Source organism: Drosophila mojavensis, unplaced genomic scaffold (genome assembly GCF_018153725.1).
Source record: "Drosophila mojavensis isolate 15081-1352.22 unplaced genomic scaffold, ASM1815372v1 contig_80, whole genome shotgun sequence".
NCBI classification, from domain to species: Eukaryota; Metazoa; Arthropoda; class Insecta; order Diptera; family Drosophilidae; genus Drosophila; species Drosophila mojavensis.
The window spans coordinates 5,600,429-5,612,294 of NW_025318906.1; the positions used below are offsets into that span (position 1 = coordinate 5,600,429).

Below are 11,866 nucleotides of genomic sequence, written 5' to 3' on the forward strand. Positions count from 1 at the left end.
AGTCCAACAACTAGCTAGAATTAAAACATATTCTAAGCACTCAAATACTCTGCACTAACTGTATAGGTGGGAGAGGGCAGATTGAATACGTTTGGTTGCCCTTAATAGAAATCAGTATTAACTAGTTTCGAACATTTTGCACTTATTAGCCAATATACCCGCTCACAGGTAACAGGTGTTTTGCTAACATATATTATACGACTTTTGGGCTGATACAGGTTTTAGTCTTAACGCGGCATTTGAACAGTTAATATGGATTCGGTACGCTTACAGCTCGACTGATGATTCCTTTGCCAACTGACTTAGCCGTCAATTTGTATGCATATGTCAGTGTACATACATACAAACAGATATACAGTTAAAATCTAACTGCCAACTGGAATATAATAAAACAAAAATAACCAAGTGAAGGTTGTAAATTTACGCGTTGGCTGTGTGAAACGTGTTTGCGGCTCTCCAAAAGCAAAAATAAAAACAAGTAAGAAAGCTCTAGTCGAGACTGCTCGACTACGAGATCCCCTGAACCCTTGGAGCAATAGATATTTCAATCATTTTTCGCAACTTTCAGCTTACACAAGTAATACGCACACACACACACACACGCACGTACGCACACACAGGCATATATACACACACACGCATACAGACACACTTACACACACACACGCATATATACACAAACGCATACACACACACACATAAACACACGCATACACAAACACATACACACACAAGCAACCACGCATAAACACGCATGGGCTGCAGTGTGCGCTTACTATGAGAAGTTAATTGTTTAATAACTTTTTTTATGGACGTACGATCTTTATGAAACTTTCAGAATATGATTATAACATGAATATGCATGTAATTGCCAAAGCACAAGTCTCTAGTATTTGAAATACGCTTTTTACAAAAGTGAGGGTGAGGGGGCGAATTTAGAGGTGGGGGGTAAATTTTAACAAAAACCGAAATTGTATAAATTGCATATAAGCATACATTAAAAATTTGGAGACCCTAGCAATAAAGGTGTAGAAGATATAATTTTATAACTGGGTTTCGATAAGGTTTTTTATCGATAAAAAAAGATCGAGATGAGTTATCGATTTTTAATGATAAACTTGATATGCGCGCTGTAATTACGGACATTTTAAAAAAAATTTGAAGTCTCTAGCTCTTATATCTTCTGAAATCGACGCGTTCATACATACGGACAGACGGACAGACGGACAGACGGACAGACAGACGGACAGGGCCAAATCAACTCAGCTCGTCACCCTGATCAAGAATATATATACTTTGTGGGGTCTGCCACGCCTCCTTCTCCCTGTTACATACATTTCAACAAAACCATTATACCCTGATTTCCCATTGAAAATGGGTTCAGGGTATAACAAACAGATAATTATCTAGTTATAAAAAAGGTGATTTACCTCAATAAAAAAACATGAATATTTATTGAAGAAAAAAAAAAATATATATATATATATTTTCAAGACTGTAAAATATGTATATAAGCAGAAGTGTCGTCGACACACGACACGAGCAACTGTTTTCGATTTGATTATTTACGAACTTTTTAAAGAAATTATACAAAGGCAGCATTGCTTGGAAATTTAATGTGGAATTGCCCATTCTAATAAGAATTATAGTCTGAAATTTAATTATCGATATTTGCGACAAACTTGAAGGGTTAATTAATTTCTATAGATTGCCATGTTTCACAGATTTTAATCTGAGAAGGTTAGCATTTATGAGGGACGAAATTCATTTGAAATCTGATTACACTATCTTTAGCTAATTTCAGACCCCTATTTTCTATTGACCCGTTATAAATTACATTTCCCATAAAGTATATACATATAATCTTGAACAGAAGGACGAACTGAGTGGATCGGGGTTGTTGAAGGGCTAATGAATTTCTGAACTTTTGCAATGTTCAGATTCAGGTTTTAAACTGAAAGGCTTACAAATCATGTGAAATCTGATTACTCTGTATTCAACTAAATTCCAAACTAAAATTGTATCGAGCTCATCCTACTATCGATAATGCCATAAAGACCTTTTAGAGGTCTAATACTCTTTCTGATTCGATTTGATTTAAATTGCACTCGCGCTGGTAATTGTGTTTAAATTGTCAGCTGTTACTTTAATTACGGAGTTACCACCTAGAGTGCACTTAACCAAGGCATATTCACTTTTCAGTGATACACATGCTATTGGATTTCGCAGGTGCGAGTGAGCCTATGGCTGAGTGTGTTTTTTGTATTTATGCATGCAGAGGTATTTACATTTAACTCAGTATAGTTAAGCACCTTCAGCAGTTAACAGCTTTTTCCACCCAGCACCTTAAGAAAAATTCAATAAACTACATATAAAAGCAAAAGTAAAAACGTAGTACTACAAAACAGTTCCCGCATTATGTAACAAAATCTTATGCAAATATTTCAATAATCAAAGAGCCAGAAAGAAACAAATTGCAAAATGGGAAATAGTTTTGTTAAATGTGATATCGGGCGTACTTCAGGGTATCTCCCAATCAGGAACAACCAACTAGAGATTTACTTGTTTTGATATACAATTCTGACTAAACTGATATATGTATATTCATTCTGATTAATAGCAATATTAACAACAAATTTATGGTATCAATCGTTGACTTCATTCTGATTTGCGATATGTTAGAAATAAAAGGAAACATTTACGATCTTAGCTGAAAGCGAGCAGATTTGAAGGACGTTTTAGTGTTACAAGTGTGGTCAAGTGCACCCTCTTTAATCAAAATGGCTATCCACGTGTTGCCGTTTATGGCGACCCCCAGTTATCGCCAAAATATTGTGGTATATTCAGTGGACTTAGCTGAATTGTTACTAATCGTAATTTCCTACATCGATAGCAGATTAGGAATATATATACTATATAAAGAATGCTCTAAGTAATATGGCACGCTCTTCAAACTTAATGTTATCGAAAGCAATTTTATATAATTCTAGATGGGCGATAAAGAATCAATGGGCGTCAACAACAATGCGTATGAATTGGATCATGTGTGTATATAATCTACAGCAGTTAAATATAAATAAAAGACTTACCTCTATTTCTTTCTCTAATAGACTGACCTAGGAAGATCAAATCCAGAATTTAATAAGGTAAACCAAGCATGAGCAATTCTCTCTTGATTAGTTCATATATATACATGTCACACTTCTATTTGCAGACTGATTATCAAGTTGATTATAGCCATGATCACGACCTCAGTGTTGATCGGAGAGAAACGCAAGAGAATAATGAAATTAATAAATGGATTAAAAGAGGACTTCATTTAATTCTACAGATTGCCATCGTTGGCTATTTTGCATATGCCACATATCATTATCATGATATGAGTAAGTTGAAAACTTTCATTTAAAACAGTCGGCTGCTGTCGACTGTATAACACTCATTTTTGAGCAAAAAAGAGATCAGAAATAATCGGTTTAACGCTAGGAATAAAAAACAAGGTATTTTCGAAACGCTACTCCCCCAAGAGAGACGTTAGATTATGATAGGAGATCAACAGTAGCTTAAGCATTCAGCTCACAGACTTTATTGAAGTAATAAGTTTTTCAATGCATTCTATGAGTGTAGATATATCCTAATATATCTATATATCCCAATGATCTAGGGTAATCAATAGCTGAGATTTGTGTGATTTGTGTTTATACGGACATTGTAGTAAACCAATATGCTCATTTCGATTCGTGAATGAGAAAAGAGGCCAACATATAAATGAGCTGAAAGATTAGATCGGATATCTGCTTAAACATATATCACTAGCCTTAGATAAAACCCGAGCATCTATGTGTTGCTTACTCATACAGCATACATACATATGCATCCATATAAATATATCCATATAAATATATATATGTTTATATAACAATTGTAATCAAGATACTCTACCTTTATACAGATGAATATGACTGCAAATATGATAGCTCAATACCTTTATGTGGCATACGCTTTTGCACCGGCTATGGCATGCTCGTTTTGCTATTGGGCTTCATATACCTGGCCCTGTTCTACTATCTGATATTCAAGCCAAAACTCGGACTGTTTTTGCACAAGAACTACCTGCATCCAGCAGCTGTCAAATGGCATAATTTCCTAAGAAAGCGGTGAGCCATCCTCAAATAATCATTTGATAACTGATATCAGTTATATAAATGCCATAACCCATTGCGATATCTCCCGTCATAAACAGCGCCGTTTCCATTGCCTGCATTGTATTGCTGCTCGCACTGCTGGTCGTGTATTTGGTGTTCGAGACAAAGGACGAGCCAAAGAAGCTGTACTCTTTGGTGGCACCCTGCTTCTTCATCCTCTGCGGCTATGTCTTCTCCACGAAACGCAGCGCCATTCAGTGGCGCATTGTCATCACGGGCATCACGTGTCAGTTTCTATTGGGCATCATCTGCATACGCTGGGAGGTGGGCCGGAAGATCTTTGAGTGCCTGGGCAATAAGGTGGCCACGTTTCTGGGCTATGCCACAGATGGTGCACGCTTTGTTTTTGGTGATTTCCTCATCGAAAAGGAGGTGTTCGCCTTCGCCATACTGCCGGTGATATTCTTCTTCAGTTTCTTCATATCGGTGCTCTATTACTTGGGCGCCATGCAATGGGTGGTCATTAAGCTGGGCTGGATACTCCAGGCCATATTGGGCACGACTGTGTGCGAGAGCGTGACAGCTGCTGCCAACATCTTTCTGGGCATGTCCGAGAGTCCGCTCCTGATCCGGCCCTACATTCAAAAGCTGACCAAGAGCGAGATCCACAGCATTATGGTATCGGGCTTTGCCACCGTCTCTGGCACTGTGCTGGCTGCATATTTATCCTTTGGCGCATCTGCTGCGCATCTGATCACATCCTCGGTCATGGCAGCGCCAGCCACGTTGGCCATCTCCAAGCTGTATATGCCCGAAACGGAAGTGAGCCAAACGTCTAGCGATACCATCGAGCTGGAGAAATCGTAAGTTCATCATACATATTTACGATCTCTGGTTAACCTCTTCTTCTTCTACAGCGAGGATGCCTCCTTGCTGGATGCCGCGTCCAGTGGCGCCTCCAATGCCGTGCCCATTGTCCTGGGCATCATTGCCAACATTGTGGCCTTTGTTGCGTTCATTGCCTTCCTGAACGGTCTAGTCAGTTGGCTAGGCTTGCTCATTGGGCACGAAGAGGTGGATTTTGAGTGGATATTCTCCAAGATCTTCATACCGCTCGCCTGGGCCATGGGCGTGCCCTGGTCCGATTGCGATAAAATAGCCAAAGTGGTGGCCACCAAGAGCATTATCAACGAATTTGTCGCCTACGAGCGTCTGGGTCTACTGATCGAGAACCACGAAATTAAAGTGAGTAAATTAAGCATAAATATTAACTGTGCTCCCTAATCAATATACTTGCACAGGCTCGCAGCGCTGGCATCGCTACCTTTGCCATCTGTGGCTTTGCCAATCCCAGCTCTCTGGGCATTCTCATTGGCTCCTTGAGTGCAATGGCACCAAATCGTCGTGGTATGATCACATCCGTGGCTTTTCGTGCATTTATCGTGGGCAGCATTGTCTGCTTCATATCAGCCAGTTTTGCAGGTGAGAATACGCTCAACTGAATCACCTGAAACTTGACCTCAATACTCACTGCTCTCTCTGCTTTACAGGCATCTTGTTGCAGGAGGAGGAGCAGCAGGTGGCGTACGATAAAATATTTGCAAAATTTGAACATAGAAATGTCACGTATTAGCATTAGTTATGTATATACTTAAAATATTTATTTCACTAGATTTTGTTCCAGTGGCTCTAGATCAATTATGTTTCTATTTTTACCTGAATAGTTCCAATTTTAAATAAAAGATATAACTCAATTATTATATACAAAAAACAAAATTTAATTCTGCATGACAAATCCATTCCATTTGAAAAAAAAAAATTCCGAAGCCACTTCAAGTCTGACAAAGGGATCAATGGATCTATGAGACATAGCGGAGGATTATATACATTTCTGTATACAGACAATACATATTCAAAACATATATTGAGAGACATTACCAAAAAGACATTAAAAGTTGGAAAATTAAGAATCTCAAATATTTTTTTGGTATAATATCTAGATTTCAAGACATTCATTTCATATAATCTACTGTTTTGTTAAAATATCTTGTAAAGTTTTAACAACACCACTTAGCTGTTTTAGGTCGGTAGCATCTAATTCAACGGAGCTTAACTGTTGTGCATTCAGCTGAAGCTGTCCCAAAATATTCTTTGAGTCATATTCAGAACGTTTACGTTTTAGGTTTGACTGTGTGCAACGATGAGGTTGTTTACTCTTATATGCCAGATTGTTGTAATTAATTTGCAGACTGTCCGTGTTGGGTTTAGGACACGAATACGATGGCTGTATCATATCTAAAAGTGGGCGCAGCTCTGGGGCAGGTACATGCTGTTCTGTCAGAGAAATAATCTTCGGATTTCCGCTCTTTTGGCACATATGCAGAAAGCGTTGCCCGTACCAACAGCTGGTGGCAACAGATTTTGCCGGCATTAGTGTTTCTAGGATGAGCAGTCTTGAAGCTGAATCGGTATTAAGCGCCAGCTTAAAAAACACGTTATTCAAGCGTTCATAGGTGCCCCTTACTAACAGCTCCTTCAAGCCAGTTGGCAGGTTCAGCAACCAATATTTTGACGAGGTCGATACCAAGGATATTAGAGCCAGCTGCAGAGAACAGTTATTAGCTTAGAATCATTTCATTGAAATTGTGATACTTACAATTTCGTAATACTGTTCAATATCGTTCAGTGGACTCTGAAATAGGCGTTGCAGTTTCATCACCCATAAATGATGTTTGTCAATTTTGTTAGCGAATACACAGCTTATTTGGCGATAGTTATGTAAATTAAATACAGGTTGCTCATGTAATTCTTTTAAATTATGAAAATATTTAAGCATGCGTTCTACGTGCAATTGACTTGGATTCTGCGAGAAGACGGCATATGAATTATTGCACTTGATCCAATATTTGGTCACTGCTGTTAAAGCATTTTCAGTCCAGCCGCATTGCTGCTCTTCCAGACTGTAATTACAAATAAGCTTAGTTACAATTACAATTATTAAGCGATGTTTATGCATATAGATGTCTAACCGGTAACTCAGCATAAGCACATCTGCGGACATTTGTGACCTTATGATATCATCTGCAAACAGTCCACAGCAAAAGTAATTGAATAATTCCGCACAGCACGTTACATGGACGAGACTGGCGAAGACTTCCAGAATATTTTTATAACGCGCCGCATTACAAAAATTGCCAGCATCTAGAATTAACAATGAATTCGTATCATTTTTATTTAATGTATCTTAATTATCTTACCTTTGCAAAAATAATCAAAAATCGCATATAAAGTTTGATAAGTAAGCTCATTGAGCTCCGTATCATCTATAATGCAAGCATTTACATAGTCCAAGCATATATCATCATAGGCTATTTTTGCATTTGCCCACTCAGTTAGACAAGCGATCAAATACTACAAAATTAACATGAATAAGTAAAATAGTTGTTAGTTAGAGACAGAGTTTACCTTTTGGAAATCTTCATGCTGATAGAGAAGCTTATAAAGTTGCATAATAAATGGATTCATATATTTGGCTTTGAGCGATTGAATTTCAGGGTTTATATCAGGATTCGGCTTACTGTAGAAAAATAAACTTCAAGTTTAAGTCAGCTCTATTTTAAATAGTCATATATGTATCTTACCTTTCACCTCCACTCAGTATCAAGAAAAGGCCCTCCAAAACATTTGTATCCATATGTTTAGCTCCAGTGCTTAATAATTTGTGTATCATAATTAGATAGACATGTATAACTTTCATTTGTTCTTCATGAACTGAGGAGCTCTGTGAACAGATTATAGATTAATAAAGTTACGCTACATAGATGAATAGATGGAACTTAACCTGATCATTAACTGTTTCAAGTTGATTCAGCACTGTATCACAGAGATGCAGCAACGTGTCCTGCATCCACTCAGGCATGGCTTTCATTTCATCCTGGCTGGCCTCCATGCTATTATAGTGAGCGCATATAGCGGTCATAGTCTTGCTGGTCTTTACAAAAGCATTTAGATGCGTAGGATTAAGACTAAGAAAGTCTGCAATTTCAATCATATGGCGTAATACTGTGAAAGTTTAAATGTTGCATTATTCATATATATCAATATATTTTTATAATTGAACATACGTGGTGTAACGCGTGGATGGACTCGAGTTGATGAATTTGTAATATTTCCCAGCATATTTAATACATTTAAATGTAGTTCTATAGCCTTGGATTCATGCTCCTTAAGCGCTTCTACATGGTACTCATTGCTGCAAGAAAAGGAGAACAGGAGCACAGTTACATAGATCCATAGTCAATTTACATTTATATTTATTATTTTTTATCCCACCACATTTCAAGGCAGCTATAGACGATTGCCATGAGAAGGAATACTGTTACGTGCATCAATCTTTCGCCAGTTGCTAGCAGTTTTACCTTTGCCCACTCAGCAAAGTCCACAGCATCAGTTAAAAGTAAAATAAAATCAGCGCAGGCCTCCTTATTCTCAGGAGTCACATCATCCTTCTATAAAAAAAAAATAATAATAATAATCAAGGTCAGTCATAGCTCAACCAAATATCAAATAACTCTTACCAAAGACATCAGCCACTCATACAAACACTTAAAAATCTGTATGTTGCATTCATCATCATTTAAATAGCCTCTGAGTAGTTTTCGCAACCATAAACTTAGTACTTCCACAGTTTTTGCGCTAAGATCTGCGACACTTTTCTCGCATATTGTCAATGCAGATTTTACTGAAACGCATGTTGGTATGTCCTCAACGTCAAAGCATCTCAGCTCATCAAATGTTATGCAGACTTCCGAGTCCCCTTCTGTGTCCGCGTTCATTTTTAGTACTAAATTTTATTATTATTAAAAATTTGCACTGCATACAAAATTTTACAAATGGGCGCGAGTGTCAAGTGAATCGACAGATGAAATTTATCAAATGGCTGTTATCGGTAATTGCCATTCTTCAAACACGTAAACAGCGATTCGCTCAAAGTGGCGCTACATGAAGTTGGCTGTGAATGTTATAAATATATCGACGAGCCACCACTGTGTGCTCGGTGCATTTTAAGTTGTTGCCTTTGGTCACATTGCAGTAACCATTTCTTTTCCTCAACACAACAGCTAGAAGAAAGTCGAGTTTGGCAAACGCTCCTAAAAATTAAAAAATTGTCTGAAATGGTAAGTTAAATTATTAATTTTGTTTAACAAAACACGTGCCCGTTTTTAAAATGATGTTTATAAATACCGCCCCAGTCTGAAAAGACGTGTTGATTGGTTTTCAATACTGATAAAATTTATGCACGTGTTTTGTGTTTTCTCAAATTGTAATTTTGGTAAATTAACTAAGTTAAATTCATTGTAGGTAGTGTACAAGGCAAATAGCCTGATAATGGCGGCTACTTGGAAAATGGATGCAGAAAATGATTTAAATTTTACTGAAATGCCATGAAAAACCTACCACACGTGTTGCCGGGATAAGTTAGGTTAGTTTCTCCAAATATTACTAAGAATATTTTTTATGATGAATAATAATACCGCCCCAGTCGGAATTATAATGAAGATTGGATTTTGTTACTGATATATCTAAAGAAATATCAATGTTTGCATACATTTGACTGTACTAATAATGTGTATATCACTTTCAGAACTTCATATCCACGTGTTGATACCATGGCTTATTTTCGAATTTTTCCGCATGGTAAGCTAAGATCTATTGTAAAGTATAATTTATTATAAATATGATGAACAACCTATTTTAACAGTTATCCCTGTCATAAAAAAACAATTGATGATACGTTAAGCTGAAATGGTCAATCAAATGACAATTTTAATTTTGTAAAGTTAATATAACTAATAGTGAATTTTTGTATAATTTTAGATATGGATCTGATGTGCAGAAAAATGAATTTCTTCCACTTCTTAAAAGGTAAGTTTATCTAGCTAGCTTTTTATATATAGGGCAGTCTAATTAGAGAAAGATCCCCAAGAAATATAAATGTATTTATTTAAGTTAAATGCTTAACATGATGTTCTATATACCGCCCCAGTCGGAATGATAATGACGACTCGGTTTACACTGATATTATATTACAATTTTAACAGTATAAACATCTAAAAAGAATAATATACTAAAAAAAATTTTTCTTTATTGCAGATTTCACTGTCCTGAAGAAAATAATGAGAGAAGACCATGAGATGGTACTACGATGAAGGTAGGTTTTGGCTAAATTTGAAATATCTTTTATCTTAAGTGATGATATATAAAATAGACAAGCATATAACTGAATTAAATGTGTTGCTTTAAACCCGACTGACTGTAATATATAATAACATATAATATTTTGTATAGTTTTGTACTAAATTATATATTTTTATTCTCTTATAGATCAGGCTGACGAAGTACCATTTTCAATTGGAGCATTATTTGATCGGCTCTAAGAGGTTAGTTGCTTATATCCTGACTAGAAATTTATTATTGACTATGATGAACATTTTATTTAAGCCAAACAGTTATCCCTGTCATAAGAATAATTGATGATAAAATAAGCTGATAGAAATATATAAACAAGTCTACTGTCCATAGATATTATAAAAAATATCTTAATTAGAATTTCTATTCTTTTGCAGCTTGATAGAGCTATCCAAAGACGAGCCTTAGTTAAAGGTAATTTTATAAAACATTGAAATAAGTTTGAATAGTTTTTTTTTTTTTTTCTTAATGATGTTTTACATACCGCCCCAGTCGGATTTAATAATGTCGATTGGTTTTTATTCGCTGATAAACAAAAAAGAAAACATTGTTTCCTTTTTAATTTTAATTTATTGAAATAATATTTTATTTATTTATTTGCAGAGCAACGTCTTTAGGCTGTTAATTTGGAATGCTACCAAAAGGAATATATTAAACAGGTACGCTTTTTATCTACTTTACTTTGGCTTGTTGTCCACAAAGGAACTGAGCTGATGAACAAACTTCGACAAGCATATAACTGAATCTTTTATGTAGGCTACACAAGTCTGATATAAATAAATAAACAATAATCATATATTTTAAGCACATAGTAAACTAAACTATATCTTTTATTTATTACAGATCAGCGGCGTACCAAAAATGGAATTCTGAAATTTTTATTGTACAACCCAAACTTCTTGAATAAAACTGCATAAAATGTGTTTATTATAACGTGATATAATTTATTTTGCATTTCATATTATAGACATTTACTTTGTTTTTGTTTTTAGGGCTATTTGTAACGCTACAAATCTTTGTATTTGGGTTCCTGTTTTATATATATATGTATATATAAGAATAATTCTTTTTGTAAATGTTTTGAATTCAATATGTTTTCTTTGTTTTTGGTATTTGTAAATTTATACTCATACACATGTATATGTATTATATATGATATATCATATATTTGTTAATACCATCTCAAGACCCTGCACAACAACCAAAAGTCAAATCAAAAACAGCATACATATATGCCATCGATATAGACTCAGAGAGAAGCACACACTGAAACATTGGCTTGATACAAATATAGTTTCATTCATATATATATTTATATAGAGGGATATAGAGTTATTTTTAGCGTTATAAAATTTGTAACTTTATGTGGAAAGACAACATTTATAAAGTTCTTTTTTCTCTGTGAATTAAATTTGCATGATTCATATTTGATTTGATGCTTTAACAAACATAGAACTCCTACCACTAATTAATAA

At 35.6% G+C, this 11,866-nt stretch overlaps 3 protein-coding genes, 1 long non-coding RNA gene and 2 other non-coding genes across 11 annotated transcripts in view; 4 read left to right on the plus strand and 2 right to left on the minus strand.

The window, feature by feature from the left end:
- The window catches only part of LOC6578849 (putative sodium-coupled neutral amino acid transporter 11), a 46,387-nt gene extending 42,363 nt beyond the window's left edge, over positions 1-4,024 (minus strand). The window contains exons 1-2 of one of the 2 annotated variants that reach the window (XM_044011134.1): positions 3,940-4,024; positions 3,090-3,116 (exon numbers count right to left, since the gene is read on the minus strand). The gene's annotated coding sequence lies outside the window, so the exon portion shown is untranslated. Of the gene's footprint in view, positions 1-3,089; positions 3,185-3,939 lie in introns of those variants that run through there. The other variant, XM_044011133.1, reaches the window with a different exon arrangement.
- On the plus strand, positions 220-5,888 carry LOC6578852 (solute carrier family 28 member 3). 3 transcript variants are annotated; one of them, XM_032729736.2, is made up of 10 exons: positions 220-478; positions 1,395-1,421; positions 2,991-3,044; positions 3,111-3,146; positions 3,215-3,383; positions 3,950-4,154; positions 4,241-5,005; positions 5,060-5,387; positions 5,444-5,624; positions 5,693-5,888. In XM_032729736.2, exons 3-10 carry the CDS (start codon positions 2,991-2,993, stop codon positions 5,773-5,775), a joined length of 1,821 nt encoding a protein of 606 aa, XP_032585627.1. In that variant the 5' UTR covers positions 220-478; positions 1,395-1,421; the 3' UTR covers positions 5,776-5,888. The 3 variants fall into 3 exon arrangements, with proteins under 3 accessions (XP_032585627.1, XP_002004754.2, XP_043867067.1); XM_002004718.4 differs by lacking the exon at positions 1,395-1,421; XM_044011132.1 differs by lacking the exons at positions 220-478; positions 1,395-1,421 and adding an exon at positions 2,305-2,383.
- An 8-nt stretch (positions 5,889-5,896) lies between these two features.
- Positions 5,897-9,080, minus strand: LOC6578853. 2 transcript variants are annotated; one of them, XM_002004719.4, is made up of 10 exons: positions 8,720-9,080; positions 8,475-8,650; positions 8,267-8,394; positions 7,984-8,204; positions 7,784-7,923; positions 7,608-7,719; positions 7,400-7,553; positions 7,172-7,343; positions 6,799-7,102; positions 5,897-6,744 (listed from the first exon to the last, which is right to left on the minus strand). In XM_002004719.4, exons 1-10 carry the CDS (start codon positions 8,975-8,977, stop codon positions 6,169-6,171), a joined length of 2,241 nt encoding a protein of 746 aa, XP_002004755.2. In that variant the 5' UTR covers positions 8,978-9,080; the 3' UTR covers positions 5,897-6,168. The 2 variants fall into 2 exon arrangements, with proteins under 2 accessions (XP_002004755.2, XP_043867066.1); XM_044011131.1 differs by lacking the exon at positions 5,897-6,744 and having other exon boundaries at positions 6,964-7,119.
- Positions 9,081-9,210: 130 nt separating this feature from the next.
- Positions 9,211-11,329, plus strand: LOC26528344. Of its 2 annotated transcripts, XR_001449221.3 has the most exons (9): positions 9,212-9,319; positions 9,504-9,624; positions 9,787-9,839; positions 10,020-10,067; positions 10,296-10,353; positions 10,527-10,582; positions 10,769-10,805; positions 10,995-11,050; positions 11,235-11,329. It is a non-coding gene; the product is annotated as an uncharacterized LOC26528344 (long non-coding RNA). The 2 variants fall into 2 exon arrangements; XR_004364086.2 differs by lacking the exon at positions 10,769-10,805 and having other exon boundaries at positions 9,211-9,319.
- On the plus strand, positions 9,872-9,951 carry LOC116804189. The gene has a single exon (XR_004364245.1). It is a non-coding gene; the product is annotated as a small nucleolar RNA R38 (small nucleolar RNA).
- LOC6578856 lies at positions 10,617-10,699 on the plus strand. Its single transcript, XR_047606.2, has one exon. It is a non-coding gene; the product is annotated as a small nucleolar RNA R38 (small nucleolar RNA).
- Positions 11,330-11,866: the final 537 nt, after the last annotated feature.

Coding starts and splice junctions, on each gene's coding strand:
- LOC6578852 (XM_032729736.2), top strand. CDS start 2,991: ATGGGCGATAAAGAATCAATGGGCGTCAACAACAATGCGTATGAATTG. Junction 5,388..5,443: donor TCGAGAACCACGAAATTAAA/GTGAGTAAATTA, acceptor ATACTTGCACAG/GCTCGCAGCGCTGGCATCGC. Junction 5,625..5,692: donor CATATCAGCCAGTTTTGCAG/GTGAGAATACGC, acceptor TCTGCTTTACAG/GCATCTTGTTGCAGGAGGAG.
- LOC6578853 (XM_002004719.4), bottom strand. CDS start 8,977: ATGAACGCGGACACAGAAGGGGACTCGGAAGTCTGCATAACATTTGAT. Junction 8,205..8,266: donor CCATCCACGCGTTACACCAC/GTATGTTCAATT, acceptor AAACTTTCACAG/TATTACGCCATATGATTGAA. Junction 7,924..7,983: donor TTGAAACAGTTAATGATCAG/GTTAAGTTCCAT, acceptor ATCTGTTCACAG/AGCTCCTCAGTTCATGAAGA.